The 21,384-nt window shown below is 45.5% G+C and overlaps 2 protein-coding genes across 6 annotated transcripts in view; one reads left to right on the top strand and one right to left on the bottom strand.

The window, feature by feature from the left end:
* CRYBG1 (crystallin beta-gamma domain containing 1) overlaps positions 1 to 9,088 on the top strand; it is a 224,955-nt gene extending 215,867 nt beyond the window's left edge. For all 3 annotated transcript variants that reach the window (XM_082404704.1, XM_082404703.1, XM_082404705.1), the window contains 4 exons: positions 979 to 1,102; positions 1,543 to 1,701; positions 3,348 to 3,510; positions 7,202 to 9,088. In XM_082404704.1, the coding sequence (XP_082260830.1) occupies positions 979 to 1,102; positions 1,543 to 1,701; positions 3,348 to 3,510; positions 7,202 to 7,290 (535 nt within the window). In that variant the 3' untranslated portion in view covers positions 7,291 to 9,088. The remainder of the gene's footprint in view (positions 1 to 978; positions 1,103 to 1,542; positions 1,702 to 3,347; positions 3,511 to 7,201) is intronic.
* Positions 9,089 to 10,487: 1,399 nt separating this feature from the next.
* RTN4IP1 (reticulon 4 interacting protein 1) overlaps positions 10,488 to 21,384 on the bottom strand; it is a 45,548-nt gene continuing 34,651 nt past the window's right edge. For 2 of the 3 annotated variants that reach the window (XM_082404862.1, XM_082404861.1), the window contains 2 exons: positions 18,902 to 18,994; positions 10,488 to 10,615 (listed from right to left, as the gene is read on the bottom strand). In XM_082404862.1, the coding sequence (XP_082260988.1) occupies positions 10,508 to 10,615; positions 18,902 to 18,994 (201 nt within the window). In that variant the 3' untranslated portion in view covers positions 10,488 to 10,507. The remainder of the gene's footprint in view (positions 10,616 to 18,901; positions 18,995 to 21,384) is intronic. The other variant, XM_082404863.1, reaches the window with a different exon arrangement.

Raw genomic sequence — 21,384 nt, 5'->3', positions numbered from 1 at the left:
ATACATCAACCAGAGAGAAAGATTGCTGTGTTGCTTGCATGCTGGTCGGCGCTGGAACCCAGACTTCAGGTGTGGGTACCAGCATCTCTGTGTGGAAGAGACCTGAGTATCTTTAGTAGTTTTCTGGATTGAGGAAGATTACTCTCATTTTAAACAAAACTTTATTATTTATTTTTATCTAACCCTTACATAGCACTTAGCCTGTGTAAGAACTTTACAAGTATTAACCATTTAAATAAAGGTCCATTATTACAACTGAAGATGTTTTATGTAAAGTTCACAGGAAGTACTGGGCTGTCCTGCTAAAAGACTATCTCTAGTTCATTGCCTTATTGAAGAAAAAACTTACCTATTTCTCTTCAAGAGTGGAACTTTTGGGCATAAATACTCATGTACCATTAATTTGCTATTTGTCAAGACACGGGTGCTGTAGCTGTTTTTGATAATAAGGTAGTTTCCTTTTTTTAATCCTCCAACATATATTTAAAGTATAAAAAGCTCGGTCTAGGGACTTCCCGTGGTGCAGTGGTTAAGAATCCGCCTGCCAAAGCAGGGGACACGGGTTCGATCCCTGGACCAGGAAGATTCCACGTGCCACGGAGCAACTAAGCCCGTGCGCCACAACTACTGAGCCTGCACTCTAGAGCCCATGAGCCACAACTACTGAAGCCCGCGTGCCACAACTACTGAGCCCACATGCTGCAACTACTGAAACCTGCACGCTCTAGGGCCTGCATGCTGCAACAAGAGAAGCCACCGCAATGAGAAGCCCGCGCACCAAAACGAAGAGTAGCCCCCGCTCACCACAACTAGAGAAAGCCCAAGTACAGCAATGTAGACCCAATGCAGCCAAAAATAAATTAAAAATAAATAAATGAAAAGCTCAGTCTAAAAATCAAAGTGTTTTGAAAATATAATTGGTGCCCACTGTGAAATGGATATTGGTACTTACTGTGGTTATCTCCTTTTGTTTTCCAGATGGGTTACTTATGAATATGGCAATTACAGGGGTCGACAGTTCCTATTGTCACCAGCAGAAGTACCTAATTGGTATGAATTCAGTGGCTGTCACCAAATAGGTTCTCTACGACCTTTTGTTCAGGTATTTTCTTCTTCTACATGCTCTGAATAGACTCTTCTCTGAAATCATTTTTTGTAAATGTAATTAACTTTTTAGTTTCAATTTTAAGTGTGAAATTGGCCTCTCCCCCACCCACCCCCCCTCCCCGAGAATTTCTGAATTTCGGCTGTGTTTCTGGTGCCAAAAGGTTGTGACTGCTTTCAGAAATGTTATTACACCTGACATCAAAACGTGGTATGCCCCAAGCCCTGGGTTGTCCATAGGCAGGCTCCCAGCCCCAGGCACTCTGAAATTCTGTCAACCTCTCCTCATTGAGAAAATCCTAAAGCCTCCGAAACTCTCAGATATAGCAGTTTTCCCTTATCCAGCCTCATTTGGGATTCTGCCCCTGCTACTGATGCTTGTTCAGTGCTTCTAAAGTACAGCTTGTATATGACTATTGCTGGGGTTTTGTCTTCTAGAAACGAATTTATTTCAGACTTCGAAACAAAGCAACAGGGTTATTCATGTCAACCAATGGAAACTTAGAGGATCTGAAGCTTCTCAGAATACAGGTCATGGAGGATGTCGGTGCTGAGGATCAGATTTGGATTTACCAAGAAGGATGCATCAAATGCAGGGTGAGCTTTTTGGATTAGACAAGGGTCTATAATAGTATCTTTCTTCAAGTAGATGCTACTTCACAATTCCTGGAGCATTTTCAGAACTAAGTTGGAAGATTTTTTATGAAACTATTTCTTAGTTCTGATAGAACCTGTCTAGGAACCTAAATGGGAGGTAAATCTAGCACTGATCCAAGATAGAATCTTTACATCTATACTTGATTTTTATACAGTAATAGAAAAAGGAAGTGTCTGTGTTACCCTCCCCCTTTTCCTTAACCTACTTGTTATAGAAGTAAATTTATAAGCCCCATCATTATCAACACAGATCACTCTTGGTTTGTTTCCATTTTGGAGGACCCCACAGACTAGGTTGAAGGGTGAAGAGATACCACCCTGTGTACAACACAATCCATTTCCCAATTGTCACACCTTGTAAAATGGAAAATTGCCCATCTCCCTCCTATCGTTCCCACCACAGTGCACATTTAAAAGCTGAGTGTTGTAAGATTTTATGAGAGACGCTCACACTTCTATTGTACATATTCTTTTTAACTCCTTGATTTTATGGGCTTGACTGTTTGCTCCTGATTTTTTTTAATCCTGGTGCCCCGTGCGTCAGCAGAAGGCATTACGGCCTGCTGAAAGAAGTACAACTTGTTAATTGGGTCTGTTGTGCTTGAGGGAGAATCATCCTTTCAGTAAACAGAAGTACTATTTAGACATGCATAGAAGAAATAGCATGAGGAACAGAAGTAACTAATATAGAGGCATAGAAAAAGCAAACTTCTGCCTTTGAATTATCTTAATTCAAGAAAATGGCATCTTTCCGCAATTTATTTCTAATGAACATTACAGTGATACTATTTTAACAGCTTTGAATTTGATAGGTCAGTGAGAAAAAGGAAAGTGTCCTAGATTATCACAATCCTTTTATCTCAATATATTGTAGACTAGTACACTTTTCATAAGCATTTTCTATAGCAATATGTGTAAATGCCATATGAACATGACTACCATACCTTATTTATATTATATTAAGGGTAGATTCAGTTCATAGATCTAGGACCCATAAGATCTTTGCATTAGAACACACTCTACTGCATTTGTGTTTTCTCTTTTTATACTTGGATAGCATGCCTTTTTAGAAAATTTTAGACGTTTTCATGAAGGAAGACAAGAGAAATTAGTAAATGGAATTCCAAGTTTTAAAATGATAAAATGCCCTTTTAGCAACTTCAGTGCCACAGCAGTCTTCAAAATTAGAGATGCAGTCATATTCCGGAAGGGTCAGGCTGAGTGGAGTGGATACATCGGGGAGATTAGCTACAGACCCAGCCTCAGATCATGGTGATTTCTGGGGGGAAATATCATGATGGGCATTTTTAGTGTTCTAAGGCTTACCTTACTTATAAGACAGAGGGCCTCACAAAGGGCATAAATCTTTTAACAATGGACAAGAATTGAGAACTTTCTATCACTTATGTCATCTGAAATGAAGGGCATAAATATTTGTTTGATCCCAGTTACCATGGCTAAAAGCTGAAATTCCTCATGTGGGCTAAGATAACTTTAAAAATCAGCTCACACGGGAAATTGCTTACAATGGTACCTGAATGTATATCCACCCATGTCTAAGGTACCTTGTCTTTTCCACTGAGCAGATAGCAGAAGACTGCTGCCTGACCATCGCGGGGAGCCTAGTAACCTCTGGCTCTAAACTGGGCCTGGCGCTTGAAGAGAGCGTCGACAGTCAGTTCTGGAGCATGAAGTCTGACGGCAGGATCTATAGCAAGCTGAAGCCAAATTTAGTTTTAGATATCAAAGGTAAGGATCGTTTCCTTTATTTTCTTTGTTGTGTCTTTCTTCAGTTAACTAAAAAGCTCTTCTTTACTTTTGAAAATGATGCGTGTACTACTATTAATAGTAAGTGATCCCTTACTATGTGCCAGCCTCAGTGCTATACACTGTACATACGTTATCTCACGTGATCTTCACAGCAGCCCCAAGAGGCCTGTGTTATCCCTCCTCCCCCCGCTTCACAGCCCCCAAACGGAGGCTCAGAGGAGTTAATCAGTTTGGCCACAATCTCACACCCATTAAGCGCTGAGGTGGAATCCGGACATGGGCCAACTTTAAACCATTTATTATAACAATGTTAGACTAAAATTCACAAGTTAAAAGGCTATGATCTCAGTCTGTATAGTTGATGATTCTCATGTACACGCATGTACATGTAAACTTCCATTGTAAAGATCTAAGACTGAAAAGGAATTAAAACAAACAACATAGCCAAAAAGATTTCAACTTAACATTTGTTCAGTGAAGTTAATCCAGAGCAAACCGATTGATGGTGCTTGGGGAAGAGCAAATAAATTTAGGCCAGGGGTTTCCAAACTTTATCTGCATCAGAATCCCCTGGAGGGCTTGTTAAAAAACACAGATTGCTGGGTTCCACCCTCAGAGGTTCTGATTCAGTAGGTCTGGGGTAGGGCCCAAGAATCTGCATGTCTAACAAGTTCCCAGGTAATGCCCATGCTGCCTGTCTATGAGAACTACTGATGATAATTTTAAAACAACATAAAGCAAAAAAACTGACCTCAAGTAGACATGGGAATTCAGTGAACCTCCGTTGCTATAGACAAGCAAATGATGGTAGTGTGTTTTATTCATGTCATATGGGGTAATTTTGCTTTAAGTATTAATGGAGACTTTCTATCCCCTATCAGGAAACCAGTGTGGTTATGTTCGTCAATTTAGTGGAACCATACTATTACCACATACCACTTTAAATCATGGCTAGAAAGTTGGCTCAATTTTACCTGAGTCAGGGTTCTGAGCCAAAGCTGTCATTAAAAATTAAGATATAGTGGTAAAGAAACAGCTGCAACCTGGTTTTAAAATAACTTTTGTGGAAGATGGAGAATAAGCCTGAACATTTCCATCAGGGGCTTTGGTGACTGCCCCTGGAGAAAAGTGGCTGTCACTTCGGATCTGCAGGTGGGGAGAGTGGCCCAGCCACCTGACAATGGGATTAGAATTCACAAAGAATCTGAGGAACAGAAAGGTACCCAGAGGCAAACTAAGTTTAATGAGGCAAAGGCAGGGCACTACATTTAGGGAGCACCACTAAGCAATATCTAACTCCAGGCTGGATGGGGCCCAAAGTCGTACATTGTATAAAATGCAAGCAGGAGACAAATGCATTGTAGGCTGGCACGACTGATCTGTCAGTATGTACACAAGTAAGATACCCATTTTATAGATGGTCAACCTGAGGTTCAAACTGTTAAGAGTCACTATCTTTATTCTTATTTTGAACAACTTGTTAAACTGGAGCTCCTCAGTCTATACAAGATAGAGTTTCAAAACCTCCAGAGAAGCCAAAGAAATGTGACTAGACTGAATTGGAAACATGGATTTTGGGGAAAATACGGACTCATGTTTCTTACAGATGTGATCAGCTTCCAATGTCCAGGGTTAAGGTCATTGTAATCTTTATGAGCTAGTCTCTTAGAGCATTCCTTTTATTTTCAACATGTATTTATTGGGTACCCACTATGTGACAGGCTCTGTGCCACACACTGGGGGTATCAAAGTGAAAGGAAAAAAAAAAAAAAAAAAAAGGACAGTACCTTGGCTTCAGAGCGCTTACATTCTGGAAGCTCCAAGGATATGGGATTTTCCCCCACTTGCTACCCTGGCAGTTGACCAGGAGTAAGGATACCTGGCTTTCTAGTCTTCGACTCTGAAAAGGACTGTGGGACTCCAGGAGCTTCCTCCTTAGGGCTTCGCTTTAAAGCTCCAAGGTCACTTCCTAAAATGCAATATAAATTAGTCCAGTGCCTTTGGAATAAGGATACTGTTCTGTATGTTTGTGAACTCTCAGTATATCGAGTACGGTAGCTACAATAATCACTTGTTAAACTGGTTTAAACGTCTCAGAATGTGGGAGAATGATGCCATCTTGTGGACAAGAGAGAGTAGGGCCACACATCCCACATACTGTGCAAGGGGGATAGAAATACATCTCTCTCTTAGGGGCACTTAATAGGAGACTGTGACTTTCACTGGCTACAACTGTTGACCATTTGTTACCTACTAATATTTCCGTAAGATTTATTTCTTTTAACCTATCTCCTGGTGTTTTGGTAGACATCCGTGTATTATTCCAGACCAAAGACATTATAACAACAGTGTAAGAGATACCAGCATATTCACACTCACTTTAAAGAAGTCTGGGAGGATTTTAATCCTCCCCAAAGGCAAAGAATGAATCAGATTATTTCTCAAGAACTTTCTAGTCGTCATGACTCTAATTAGAATTATGATGTAATATACACAGAAAGTATGTTTAAGATACTATAATCTAGAAGAATGAAAAAGACATTGTGACCTTAAGATCATACTCCACTGAGATTTCAGCAAGTATTGTGTGTTGTGCCTCAGTGGAGACGGTGGGGTCTGTGGTGGTGGTGACTTTTTTTTCCAAACTTAAGCATAAAGTGCCCAGGGCACCTTGCCTTTGTGTTCTGTCCTACACCTAGCTGTGCAGAGGCTCTTAGTTATCATGATGATAAACCAGTTTCTTAGAAGAGGGGCATGCATAAGAGATGATTTCTTCCCTATCAAAATCTATTGTGTAAGTTTTCAGACCTTTTGGATGTTTTGTAAATGCTTTAAAAGAGAACGTTTAATTTCTCTTGGCCTGAGGCTGCAGTATGATTTCAATACCAGTCGCACTTACCCTGCAGCGAGATGAACAGATTTTAATTTTGATGGAGTCCTTGGTGCTATAACGTTGGTACAGAGGCTTATGCTGAAAAGGATAAGGTATCTGAAAGGATGTTTACTCCACACTGGAAAAAAATCACATGGCCCTGTCTTTTGTTAATGATACTTCTCCACTGAAAGAAGAGGCCATGAGGCTGAAGAATCTGAAATATCTAGTAGGCACCCTTGGAAAAAAATATTCTGGTGAAAGGGAAACCATACTAGTTTTACAGTCTAATGGAACTCAGCATGTTAAATGAAATGAATTTTTATACACCACAGCCTGTGGGTTCCCAGAAGTGGGAGTGCTGCCCTGCCTATACTTCTGGGTATCATTCAAACCTCCCCTTTGACCTAATACAACTATTTTTCATTGTTCATGCAAAATCTGTTCCGATGACCGTTCTACTCAGGCCCGCCTGCTTTTTTTGCTGGTATCTCAAATCCACAATCCCACCACTGAATATTTGTCACAATCTCTTTACTCCTTTTCCCATTTCTAGATTCTGACCCACCCCCCCACCACCCGGTGCCATATGATGGGGCTTTAACACATCACCCCCCAGAGGCTGGAACCTCTCAGCCCTCTGTGTTTCTGGGCTTTCCTCCCTGCTTTGTCTCCTCGAGGCACATAGTTTTACACCTTGCTTACTCTTGTTACATTGGTGTTGTGATAAACTGTGTCTGCTACAGTCCCTTCATGTGGGCACGTTTCCTTCTATCATTTTCCTCTTCTGTCTTTCAGGGGGTACACAGTATGATCACAATCACCTTATCCTCAACAGTGTCAGCAAAGAGAAGCTAACACAAGTGTGGGAAGCCATGGTCCTATAGACCTGAATTAAAGAATGCAGGAGGAATATTTCTGGAGGTCTTTCAGCTACCTTATTTAAACAAAAAAAAAAGAAAAAAAAAGAAAAAACAAGGACTGCAGACAGAAGCACCAAGAAGAAAGTGGACCTGCTCCTTCAACAACTCTCAATTCTCTCTTGAATCACAGCACCGTGACCAGGACAACCACTCATCTTCTCAAAAGACTGGAATCGTTTTAAACCAGTCATTTATCCTCCTCTTGTTTCATCCCTTTCATTTCTTTTCAGTAGCTGTTTAAAACAGGTTGCCTCATTAGCAGCAAGACTATGTACATTTTAAATTATTTCCAAAGATAGAGAACAAGAACAAACTTACCGACCTTGCAGACCTGCAAGTCCTGTACACTTTAAAGGGAAGGACAGAAGCTCAAGTTTGTAAGGTAGGAGACTGTTCAGCATCTGAGAAGAAATCATTTATTAGGCCTGTAATTTTGGTCCTTGATCTTCTGATTTCTGGACTTATTAATTATGCCGTATAGCAAAGTGGGGAAAGCCTTATCTAGTCAGACCTACCTTAAGCAACTAAGTATAAACAAAATGTTTCTGTTAATACTAAAAATTAGGGGACTTCCCTGGGGGTACAGTGGTTAAGAATTTGCCTGCCAATGCAGGGGACACGGGTTCGAGCCCTGGTCCAGGAGGATCCCACATGATGCAGAGTGGCTGGGCCCGTGAGCCACAACTACTGAAGCCCGTGTGCCTAGAGCCCGTGCTCCGCAACAAGAGAAGCCACTGCAATGAGAAGCCCACGCACCACAACGAAGAGTAGCCCCTGCTCGCCGCAACTAGAGAAAGCCTATGCACAGCAGCAAAGACCCAATGCAGCCAAAAATAAATATATAAAAAAAAAATTAGTAAATTTACAAAGATAGCATGTCCATGTCTGCTAACATTTATTAGCAGGATCTGGATTATTTTAACCCATTCTAGAATGTCAACATGTGAGTGAGTAGTGCTTTTCTTGCAGATGCTACTGAAACAGTATTACCATGACCTAATTTATGAGCCCGTCCTCACTCATCTACAGGTAGTTCTCGCAGGCCTTTGCTAAACTCAGGTCTTTTAGCCCAGTTTCCTGCCCTCCTGTCCAGCTGCACTGGCACGAGGCCTGCACGGGGCTGCCTTCCCTGTGAGGCTCCACGGCCCCGCACCTGCTGTGACTGCTGGGGGACAGCCTCAGGTCGTGTACTTCTGGGAGCAGAAACGAGAGGTGTGGAAGGCTCAAGAGGATGACCAGCAATTCTCTCCAGAAAGCGAAAGAAAGGAGACTGAAGCAATCCTAGTTGGCCAAATCTCAGAACCCTAAGACGCAGCAAGCATTTCAGTGGAAATTGAAAATGATTAGCTGCTGATTGTACACTCCCTGGCCCAGTCAGTCAGTGCTGTTCAAACAAACAGTGATTCTAGTTTGAACAAAACTGCTAAACACTCCTTGAATACACGCTTCCTCTTTTTTGTCCTCATGTCGTTGTCCTCGTGGAAGAACAAACCTTGTTTCCTTTTCAGCTACTCAGTATGTTTCCAGTTGTAAAATGCTGACCCTCTGGAGCCTGTGGGGGGCAGTGGCGGCCATCAGAGTAGTTTACCTTCAGTTTTAAGATGTTCGCACATGTCCAGCAGCAGCTGCCACGCGTCTTGTTCTTAGGTGCACAGCTCTGGCCTTGGGCCTTTGTGTGTCTCACTACAGTAAGGTGGGGTAAGACTGTCTATAGTCTGTGTTGAATTTATCTCTTGAATAAACTTGTTTCTGGTTAACTGTATTGATGAAATCTGAGAGAGTCCATTCTAGCCCTCGTAACAACACTTCAAAGAGGGTCAGCAGGCAGATCAGAAACAAATGTCTGATCTGGACAAGGTGGGTTTCAGAGCTGCTAGAATAACAGACAGCAGGGGAAGATCTTTGACTACCCTCTTTCCAGACTCAGTGGTGAAGGGGCACACTCCACTCTTCTGAGTGGACATGAGGGAAAGGAGAGGTGCCCCTCACTACCACTGGGAGGCCTCAAAGAGAAAGAGCTGAGGTTGAATTCAGAGAAGTCAAAAGTGGCTCATTCAACCTGGAAAAACATCTTGCTTTTGAGGTAAATTTGTACTGCTGAGAACAGCAATTCTAGAGAAAAACCTTCATGCAACACTACAAACGAGTGTCTAGCAGGAAGAAACCAAGTAGAAGGCTACTCAGGTCTACATCAGAAGCCAAACACTAGCAGGTGAGCTGCAGTAATGAGGGGATCGTGGCGGGAACTGGATGGACACTTACCGTCAGTGATCAGAGGGCACAGAATAGAGACTCAAAAGCCGCAACGGGTTTATTGGCGAGGTACCTAAATGCGTTTCGGGTCAAACTGGAGAACTCTGGTCCCCAATGGAATCGTGGTAATTTCCATGGAAAAGTCCCCAGAGAAGCACGTTTCAGTTGCTGAAAGAGGACTAGCCTTATGCAAAAAAGTAAGGGTTTTAAAAAGTTACAAACTTTACATCACCTTTCATTTTCTAAAAGCGTAAACAAGCAAATCGCTGGCGAGATTTTTACATATGACCCTAAGAGATTCAGAACTCTGAGGGCTGTTATGACCGCACACTGGAGCAGATGGAATAAAAATCAAAGGCAACTTTGGCCAGTGGGAAAAGTGCTCACCATGACCCTAAGAAGGAATTAGCTTCAAGTAAGCTCTTCATGCTGCCATCCCTCCACATGCTGAAAGTTCTCATCTCTCACAATCATTAAGATGATAAAACAGAGTTTGAGCTACTAGAACAGAAGGTGCTACCACAATTTGCAAATCTGCTGTGAAAGAACAGCTTGAAAAACACAATAGGCACTTTTCAGCAACTTTATAGACAAGTCCAAGGGCAGAGATGTTCATGTCGTGTCCCTGCTTACGTGTGTATCCCCTGCGTTTGGCACAGAGGAGCTCGGCGGACAGGAGTGTGTGGGCGCGTCGGGGCAGGTGACGCGAGAACGCTCTGGGCAGAGCAGGGTGATGACGGGGTGGGGCTGTGGCTATAAAATCCGTCTCTGCTCAGCTCAGAAGACAGGAAATGACTGGCAGAAACGTGTGCGCTAAATGTACTTCATGAAACTTCTAGTCTAAGCTGGAAAGGGATGGCTGGAAGAGAGTTGGGGCCTACAGGCACTCACCAAATAAGAGCCCACAGGCACCAAACTGAGTGTTTATTTAAACGACACTGACGACGGTCTTTCCTCGTGCGTGTCCTCTTTCTACCTTCAGGAAGGCTTCTGGAACTTTAGAAAATGGAAAGGTTTTCTCAATAACTGGCTGAATCTGTAAAACACAAGAAAGGTTGACGAGCAGGTGAGAACAGCCGCGTGGGTCAAGTCGGGTGACGTCGGTAGTCGGTTGCGTCGCGTGCCCAGCCCGGGCGGGCCTCTCTCCGGTCTGCGTGGTGCCCCCGGGTCAGGAACTCAAGGCGGGCCGGCATGACAGCTGCCCCCCGGCTTCTCCTGCCTCTCCGTGTCTCCTGTGTAAGGGAGCCCAGCCCGACCAGTAACCTACTCCAGCTCCACGCTGGGCGCCTCGCTCTCCTGCTCAGAGCCCTTCCACGGCGCCCGAGGCCAGCATCCAGAGGCCACTACCGTTCCAACCTCCGCCCTCCGTGGACCCCGCGTTACCAAGATGGGCTTAGCTGCCATTGTCTGAGCGTGGGGTGTGTGCCCCAACCCGAGCCTGCGGCGCGTCCTCTCCTTGAACCGCCGCAGGGCCTGTGTGGCCCTCCTCACAGACGGCCTGCTACAGCCCAGTGCCCGTCTCAGCCACGCCGTCCTGCGTGGTAAATGCCAAAGAATGCCAAAGAAGGCGTCCCAAGGTTCTCGCTGCGTGTGTCCCCGTGGCCCCTCACAGGCAGTGCACAGAAGAGGGACGGATTGTTTCAGTTTGTTGAATGTCTGGCCCGTCTACTCAGTCAAAGCTTAGCGCACCTGTGGGCTAGTCACCTCTCTTGTATCCGCCCCCCAACACCCAGCACAACGCTAGGCACACAGCAGGAGCTTAATAAGTGTCACTTAGGTGAAAACCAGTAAGATAACTGGGAAGCAAGAGTCCTGTGTGGGCTCTGTGGCCTTTCCCTGGCTGCAGCTGCCCTGGGGGCTTTGCTAAGCCACAGAGCAGCTAGTTGGAATTTACAGGAACGCCAGCTCAGCCAGCACATAAAGGCTTGAGTGCTGCTGGTTCTTTTTACTGTATCGTTAGTACTGCCAGCAACCTCCTTTGAAACTAGGACCAGTTAGCGCCCTCTCCCTATGCACGAATCCAACTGAACTCATCCTTTTCAAAACTTCAAGCAAAAATCATTAACTATCCACTGGCTCTTTCAGTGAACTACCTGCCACTGCTCCACAGGCAGGTATAAGCTGTCAGAAGGCATAAGCCTACATCTCGCAACCCTTTTCCTTTTACAAGAGGAAGAAGTACGTGCTCTTGTGGTGGTCAGATGCACCCGATGGACCTTCCTCTTGTGTGAATTTCACAGCCCTGCCACCAGAGAGCGTCTCAGACTCCAAAAGTTCCCTTCTCCAGAGTTGAAAATTCTTTTGTACCCATAAACCACAATAAGCTCATAAAAGTCACAGCTAGCACATACTGTCCTATGTGCCAGGCACTCTTCTCTAAGTGCTGTGTATATTTTACCTCGTTTAATCCCTACAACCACCTTATGAGGCAGGTACTATTATTATTCCCATTTTACAGATGAATAAATTAAGGCGCAGAGTTAAATAAGTTGCCCAACGTCCCATAACTGCTAAGTGGTAAAGCAGGATTCAAGCTGGTGCTAGGGTCTGTGCTCTCTCCACTACGCACTAAGCCTTTCATATATCAGCAGCTGCTTTCTACATCTACTCCTAAAATCTTAAGGGGAGGGAAAGGTAGCCAAGGATTATAATGATTCATCACAGCCTGCATCTTGGCTGGCCTGCCTCATGCTAACAGACTGCGCCACCTGAGGATCCAGTCTCCAGGCCACCAAGATAGCAGATGCATGGTCCATAGGCCACCACTCCCATCTGCACCTGTGGAGGACACCACTGATGAATAATCGTGGCCCTCTCCAGCAAGCTGAGGGTGACCTCAACCTCCCCCAGCATGGCGGCCACTGTGAACAGAACAGATCTGAGCTGCCTTGTTAGAGGAAACCTGCTTGCCTTGTCTGGTAAAAGAGTGGAATGCATCCAAGTTTGTTCTCTGCATGTCCCACCCAAAACCTCCCGAACCCGTCCCTCTCCTTCAAGCTGCTGGGACGGTGCTTTTTGGATGCTGATTACTTGAAAAGGAATCACCTGAATGCATGCTTAAAATGCAGAGTCCTTGGCCTCCTGTTAGAACAACTAAATCAGAATCTCTGGGGGTAGAGGTGAGTTTTCTGCACATCAGGGAGGGAATCACTGCAGCCTTTTGCCTTATGCTTAGGGTTCCTGACTTGTATCATGCACATTCACCCACTCCACAAAGACTAAATGTCTGCCTTCTGAGTGCCAGGCACTGACGCAGAGCAGGCACACAAAGCAGGCACCGGAGAGAGGCATCAAGAAAAGAAAGGAGGCAATAACACCCATTCGTCGTCACTGAGCACCGGACACCAGCAGCGGCGTTACGAGAGGTCACAAAGGAACGGGAATCCACCTGCTCCTCTCCAGGATGAGCGGCCCGCCCACCTAGCTCCGTCCACTTTAGAACCTGACCGGAGAGACAGACCCTGAACTGATGACCCAGGCAGCCCGCAGCGACGGCACACTTTAATCTGGCTGGTCAGGCCTATTGTGGCGGATAATCCCACAGGGCTGACTGTAGCATAACGGGCATTCAGTTCTTCCCGTAAGTGACAATGAAAAAGAGGCTTTCAATTAACAGGCAGGCAAATGCCACTGTTGGCTGAATATATGACAGCAAACAGAGATTAATGGGATAATGAGGCAGTGTCTACACACAGCCTCACGTCAGACCTGGAATGCTTGTTTGCTATGGACAAAGGGATCAGAGCAAAAACCCAGAGAGGGGAAAGAAAGGTTACTCACGGTGAGGTGGGGACATTTATGTGATGACACTGCTATAGTCTGGCCGGCTCAGGGAGCCCTGGTATAAAGCGGCGGGCTTGATACCACACTCGAGGGCGACGCGGACGCGCGGGGCGCACAGCTGACCGGGAGCCCACGGCTGCAGCATTCATCCCAGTCTCAGACCCAAATTCAGGCTCTCCTGATTGTCCTTCCCCTTCCTAAACAAAGGCTGCACAAAACCAGGCCCCGGGGTTTGGCACCCGCTGCCTGACGTCCCTTCCATGAGAATAGGGACCATGGGAACCTCAGCCTCCCTGGTGTGGCCTCAGAACACTGTTGCTCTTCAGCCACTGGGCAAGCCTCCCTGCCTCTCAGGCAGAAACCCTCTCAGCACAGGAGCTTCGGGGAGCTGGTGGAGAGAGGATGGCACCCAGGCAGGCACGGTGGCCTGCAGAGAGGCTCTCCCTCGATCCCCACTTCCCTGCGCAAATCACAGAACAGTAGAGCTTAAAGCAGGGGAGCCTCTGAGCCAGCCTGTTGGATAGATTAGGAAACGGAAGCGCAGGTGGTTACGTGCTAAGTGCAAGGTCAGAGCTCTGAGCAGAGGAGCAGACTGAGGGTCCCAGACAGCCGATGTCATCACTGCATGGCATGGGGGTGTTTTGGGGAGGGAAGCCCGAGTCTGTCACCTCTTCCCCAGACCCTCGGCCGCAGCCTCCACGGGGCACAGAAACTGATCTCAGAGGGTGGGGAGTGTGAGGAGACAGAGACCCAGGGAGACCTAAAGGCCCCTGGCGATCCCTGTCCACACACCTGTGGACGGGCCCCAGCGCAGGGCGGCAGGACACAGCTCCAGCACCACCTCTTGGACAGGCATGGCCCCGAGCTCTGCCACAGGATCAGTATTTCCTGGGTCGGGATAAAGGGGAAGAAGGGGGCTTAAACTAAGCAGATATGAAGAAGAAAAAGGTGGGCTTTGCTCGGACTTGCTATTTCTGAACTTCCTGGCCCCAGATGGAAAACTCAAGGCTGGAAGATAGGAGGTGAGATTGGGCGGGTGGGGTACTCTCCAAGGCAGTAAATGTGCCTCCCAGGACTTGTCCCTAGGCCCCCCTGAAAATAGGCACTCCTTCTAGCCAGAAAGTGAGGGGAGAAACTCGGCCTATGTTTCCCCATAGAAACAATTTCAGTAGCATCTGAAAACTTCAGTAGCATCAAGGCTGTGAGGTACCTACCACATCTGGCAAGATAACGCTTTCATAGTGGTCCCAGGAATTCAGTCCCTAGCTGTTACATTCTTTGTATGGGAGAAAAAATCCAGCTGCAAATAAGGAGTTTAAAGTTTTGGAATACAGTTCATTGCAAAACTAGGGCCTGGCCATCCCAAGGCGGGTCTGGGAAATCATTTGCCTCAGAACTTATTACACTGTCTCTAAAGCTGCACTGTCCAAAATGGTTAACCTCCAGCCACATGTGGCTACTTAAATTTAATCAAAAGTAAATAAAATGAAAAATTTAGTCCCTCAGTTGCACTAGCCACATTTCAAGTGTTCAACAGCCACCTACAGCTAGTGGCTACCACACTAGACAATGCAGACAGAGAACATTTCCATCACTGCAGAAAGTTCTAGTGGCCAGCACTGCTCAGGATGTAATTCAGCGTGACCAACGCATCTCTCCACACCTTACTGGGCGAAGCGAAGTGCCCACTAGCCCTCAGTAACTGTTTTGAGTTAAATTCAAATAAGTTCCACAGGAACTATTCTGATGCTGGCTAAAATAAATAAACCGAGATACTCACATCATCGCTCAACCAAGAAGCTTGGCTGGTCACCTAGGATCTTGAATGGACCTGTGGACTCTAATGGCCTTAATAAGTACAGGAACACACACGTGCGTACACATACTCAAAAAGATGCAAGGGTATGAAGGAACATCTCCCTCCCATACTTGATCCCCAGCCGTCTAGTTCCCCTCCTCAGGTGCAGCGACCAGTATTTCAAGTTTCTTTCATGTCTTTTTTCTTTTTTTTTTAAGTGTTTTTTTAAAAATAGAACTTTATTGGAGTATAATTGCTTCACAATACCGTGTTAGTTTCTGTTGCACAACAAAGCGAATCAGCCATATGCATACACATGTCCCCATATCCCCTCCCTCTTGAGCCTCCCTCCCATCCTCCCTATCCCACCCCTCTAGGTCATCGCAAAGCACCGATCTCCCTGTGCTATGCTGCTGCTTTCCACCAGCCAACTACTTTACATCCGGTAGTGTATATATGTCCATGCTACTCTCACTCTGCCCCAGCTTCGCCCTCCCACCCCATTTCCTGAAGTCCATTCTCTATGTCTACCTCTTTATTCCTGCCCTTGCAACTAGGTTCATCAGTACCTTTTTTTTTTTTTTTTTTTTTTTAGATTCCACATATATGCGTTTGCATATGGTATTTCTTTTTCTCTCTTACTTCACTCTGTATGACAGACTCTAGGTCCATCCACCTCACTACAAATAACTCAATTTCAGTTCTTTTTATGGCTGAGTAATATTCCATTGTATATGTGTGCCACATGCACTGTGGTAGGCACCCCACCAAAAACAGTTTGCTAAATAGTATAAAAATAGGAAATGTTTATTGTGCTTAGGAGAAAATGCCAATAAACTTCAGGCATAAGGCACAGTTTCAGTAGCAGCCCATTAAACTCATTGTGCTAATTATAAATCATTTTTTTGTTTCACCCTACTGAATCACGAAACATCTTTGGAATGCCCAAAAAACTGGTAATGTTGGGGCCCTGACAAGGAGAATCTCCATGACCAAGGGACAGGAGTCAAAGGAAGAGTCTATGAAATAACTTTTCCTACCTTTTGGATTTTGAATATTACAAATGTATTATTCATTCCAAAGCTTAAAGTATTTTAAAAGAGTAGCCTCTTTTGGTTCATGGCCTCACACTGTCAAAAAAACAACTCCAGCACCTCTATCAGATACCTGCTAATTAGATTCATTAAGCACTCAGCCAAAGCTTGGAAGGATTTCAGTGTCCTCGTCCAACTTAACAGTCTTTACTAACCACACAATGTGTAAGCAGATCTGTTCTGTTATCCTTTCCAACTTTCCAGTGTAGACAGGCAACAACCTCTCACACCCACAAAGAACCATGAAGCACAGCACAGCTGACCTCTCCGTGGATCCAGTGTCACATATCGACCGCCATAGTCCCAGAGCCCTCACTGTCAGAAATGACTCCTGAGCCCAAATAACCCTGGTGAGAAGAGAATCAAAGGCCAAAGGAACATCTCCTCACTCACCCTTGGAGGAGGACACTTGAAGGGCATCATTATTTCTACCACGTCCTCTTCTAGCCATTCCACCAGTTATCTACCAAACTCAATAGGGACATGTACACAAACACCTCTCTTCTCTGTTGCATAAATAGTAATTTCTAGGTAGAGAGAGCGTCACAATATTTTGAACACAAAAGAGCAATGATAAGCATGTGGACAGTCTGGAGCAGACGTCAGGACACGTGTGGGGACTTCTGGAGGACAGGGGCCTCTCTAATGACGAGGCTCCACCCCCATTCAGCACTATGCAGAACTATGGGCCATATTATCTGATGATGGCCCATTTCCTTCTTCCTAGAAATAAAATAAGCATCCCTGTGGGATATGGGGAGATCCCTACAGAGAGGCACATTGCAGCCACAACAAGGCTGACAGCTTGCAGTCACAGCAAGGCTGAGCTCATGTCTACCCAGCACACATCAAGACTTAGACGTCTGAGAAGAGTCAAGCAAACTTGGAACCAAAATATTTGGGAAACAGTAGTGGGCCATTTTCTATCATAAGTTCCTTGGCTGAAATAGAATAAAAAAACTAAATGCACAAAAAGCAGCCAGTAGTTCCTAAAAACATTTTTTTTCCCAAACCAAAATGGAAAGATGAGATGGGCCAGCAAGGGTCAGGTGCCAGCACAAGAAAACCCATATCAAGGGGCTCTTTCCATATGGCTTAGCAAGGATCACGTGGTGTGACGCTGGACTTGCTCCAGACCCTTTCCCTGCCCAGTGTAAAATGACAAGGACAAGTCAATTTAAGCTAAAGTCCTAGATCAGCTTCAAGCACGAAGAATGCAGCTTAATGGTGAGGAGGGAAAAGCACAGGACTGGGGTCAGAGGTATGAGTTCTGGTCCCACGTCTACAAATTTGAGCATGTCCCTTTATCGCTTTGAGCCAGTTTTCTCATCTATAAAATGAGAATCATTTTATCTATGACTTCATGCAACCCTCTAGGGTGCGTAAGCCTCTCCAATCATTTGCTTATTTATTTATTTAATTTATTTTTTTTACTTTTGGCTGAGCTGGGTCTTCGTTGCTGCCTGTAGGCTTTCTCTATTTGCAATGAGCAGGGGCTACTCTTTGTTGTGGTGTGCAGGCTTCTCATTGTGATGACTTCTCTTGTTGCGGAGCACAGGCTCTAGGCACGCGGGCTCAGTAGTTGTGGCTCATGGGCTCTAGAGCGCAGGCTCAGTAGTTGTGGCACACGGACTTAGTTGCTCCGTGGCATATGGGATCTTCCCGGACCAGGGCTCGAACCCATGTCCCCTGCATTGGCAGGCGGATTCTTAACCACTGCACCACCAGGGAAGCCCTCCCTTCATTTATAATTCCATATAATTTCTCAATAAAATCACGAATGTCAGTGCCAGAATATGAGTTTGCCTTCTGGGTTATTCTTCCAGAGATGGCATGTCTGAGCCGTTAAAACCACGTAAGAAGTTAAATAGGCAGGTGGTAGCTAAGGAGTCTTTCAACTGCCATCAGCCCTAAGAGGCCTTTCGACACCCAAAAAGGGCTGACCAGGCTCCAAGCAGTAGTCGCTCCCCACCAAGTCCGCTGCAGGACAGACTCGAATAGACAGAAACACCAACCAGCTGTCTCTACCAAAATCGCCATCAGTCCTGAATCACATCCTGCCCACTGACCCTCTCAGATGTACCATTTATTTGCCGATTTTATTACACTGGCCTGGGAACAGGAGACCCAGGGACCTAACTTCTAGTCCAGTTCTGTTTAGATTCCACAGTGTTTGATCTCCTTGCTCATCTGGAAATCTGCTTGCCTCCAAAGCAGCCTCACCCTCGGACTAAAGAAGCTCAAGAAGCAATTCAATTGTAAACTCACAAGTGTATCCCCACCTTTGTGCAACAATTGCCTTCATGGTGCCTTCTTTTCAGGACCATTATCAAAATATCAGCAGCCCAGCTGTAGATCCCAGCTCTGCTACCACCTAACCAAGTGTCTCTGGGAAAATCACATAAGCTCTCTGGGCCTGCCTCTCATCTACAAACCAAAGGGCTGCACTAGATGGTGTACGCTCTGTCTCACATGCAGCAGTCTACGGCTATGATTCCCGTGGAGACAGAACCCAAAACAGAGCACTTAAACTCGGCGTGTAAGGCAGCGTGGACAGTGGCCGAGCCTACCTCTGCAGAGTCCCCATTGACTAGGTTTGCGGAGCAGGTCACCAAGATGACGAGGGACGCCCTGGCAACACACTTACCTTTCCCGCATCCACCAGTTCTGCAATGTCATCTAGATATGGACCACTGGCCATGAAAAAAGCCCAGCGATAGTGGACTCCTTGCCAGAAATGCTAAAAAGAAAACAAAACGTGTCAAATATAGGAAAGGATGAAATCTGACTAAATGCAAATTTAGGGAAAAGTCTTGCCTGGATGACTAAGACAGACAAACTGCTTTCCCATCTCCTGCTGCCACAATGAGCTGTACACCCAGCACCTCAGCACAGTGACTGACAGACAGTGGGTGCTCCATAAATGTTTCATAAATAAGTGAACGAACAGAGATGTACCCATGTGAACTCGGGCTTCTCCCCCAAGTTGTGACTGACAAGCAAGTAAGCACAGGAGAGCTCTCCTTAAAATGACAGTCTAATCTTACACACTCAATTTCTTCCCTAGGACATAGGAGGGGCTGAGACCTCTAGACTTTCCCTACCAAGGTTTGAATAAGGCCCTGAGGCACCAGAAAAGAGCTTTTACCTAATTCAAGAATGCTTTAAGGGCAATAAGGCACCAAAATATGATCTTAAACAAGAAATCCAATCACAAATTTTTTTTTTCTGGCTCTGAGAGGAATTAAGACAGCTTTAAAGGCAAAACAAAGCATAAAGTTCCTCATGCGTCACGGCTGGGTCTTCCCCTATAGTTATAGCAAGTCCCAAGCCACCTCATCTACTATGGGGCAAAATGCCCCCTGGTGAAGCTAGGCAAAAATCTTACACCAAGAGGGTTCATGACCGCTCTACTGCCATAGCCACTTTGATTATTATTCTTTATGTCGGAGGTAGGGTAGGCCATTATCAAAACAGCAAGTGAGCTGAGGTTCTCAGTGATACCTCAACGACCTGCCCAACTAAACTTCATCAGACGGGAGCGACCCAGAGGCAGGAGGGGGGGCCAGCCAGTACCTCCCCGCCGCCTCCCTCCCTGCACCTGCCCCAACTGCTGGGCGAGCTCAGACTTTCTCCACTGAGCTCACCGCACAATCTCAGCATGATGATCAGCTACCATCACGGCATGAAGCCGGCAGGTGCAGTAGAACTCCCCTGCTACTCTACCTCAGGCCTTGATAGTTGTGTTATTTAGGTCAAGCTACCACTTTCAGCCTGTCTCCTGGCCTGTAGAATGGAGGTACCACCACCTAGCTGACAGGGGGCCTGGAGGGACTAAATGAGAATGTATGTAAGGTGCCTGACACATCGAAAATATTTGATAAATATTTACCTAGTGCTGAAAGTAAAGCTTACCGAGGAAAGACTGGGGCAATGCAAATAGAGTTTAAGATTGTGGAGAGACAGACAAACCCAAGCTGTAGTCTAGGCAGAGCTTCGCAATGAGTGTGCCGGGAACAGCTTACTGGTTTGGCTGAGTGACCCTTATTGTCTAACCTGGAACAACTGTAAGAGTTAAAGGGGTCACCATTGATCATTATCTCAGGACCACAGATGTAAATAGAGCCAAGCTCACCCTAGAATAGGTATGACAAGCCCTCGGAGTAGCAAGGCAGAGCCTGGGCTAACGCAAGTCTCCAGGTAGTTTGCTCTTGGCCCAGAGTGGTCTCGATATGCTATTCAAATACTATCATTTTCTCTGTGTGTCAGAGCATGAAAGAGGTCAGGAAGCACTGGTCTAGACAACTAACTTACAAACAAACAAACAAACAAACAAAAACACATTTGAAGGCTTAGGTGGCTAGACACCAGAGGCACTGGGACTGTCCCAAGCTGAGAGCAGGTCCCATTAGTTACAATCACAGAAGACCTGCTCATGTACTTCCCATAGGACTGGTTTTATAGACTATAATTAAAACCTTCTGATCATTGTTTAGAGTTTTAAAGAGGAACAGTGGTGGTCATAACTGCCATATCTATAATTCTTTACAGCAGGTTGCCCTGTAAAGTGAAACATTTGGTCTGCAGCAGCAGAATTTTTATATTCTGCTCTAAGAGGTCTGTGTAGGTTTTCCAGGCCATTACAGGAGAGAGTAAACCAAAGCAGGCAGGCATTACAATGAGGCTTTAACTGTGCACATTCTCAGAAAGACATCAGAAACTACTTAGAAGGTTTTCACGTGAGATTACCACTATCATCTTTCAAGACGGGGGATAGGAAAACGAAGAGAGCTATGCCTGTCTTACTCTCAGAGGATAGCTCTGAAGCTTAACTTGTAAGAGGTCTCACTGCAATTCAAACTGTGAAATTTTATGGAAAACTTAAACTTATATCTTAAAGCAGTTGGGAAGCCCGAGTTTCATGAAAAGAGAAAGAAGAGACAAAGGACAGCTAAGATTCCTTCCTCCACCACAAAGTGCCCCGTGGACACTGCTTCTGGCTGCTGTCTGAACCAAGTGAAACTAAAGAACCCGGAGCACAGCGCCCGGTTTGTTCACTCCTGTCACCCAGACCCAGCTCCTAAGGACTGAGCAGCAGTCTCCTCCATCACAGCTCTTCTTCACCACCTC

Source organism: Balaenoptera borealis (assembly GCF_965194805.1).
Source record: "Balaenoptera borealis genome assembly, chromosome: 9".
Taxonomy (NCBI): domain Eukaryota; kingdom Metazoa; phylum Chordata; class Mammalia; order Artiodactyla; family Balaenopteridae; genus Balaenoptera; species Balaenoptera borealis.
Note: the sequence above shows the minus strand (reverse complement) of the source record. Positions and strands in the feature narration are given on the sequence as shown.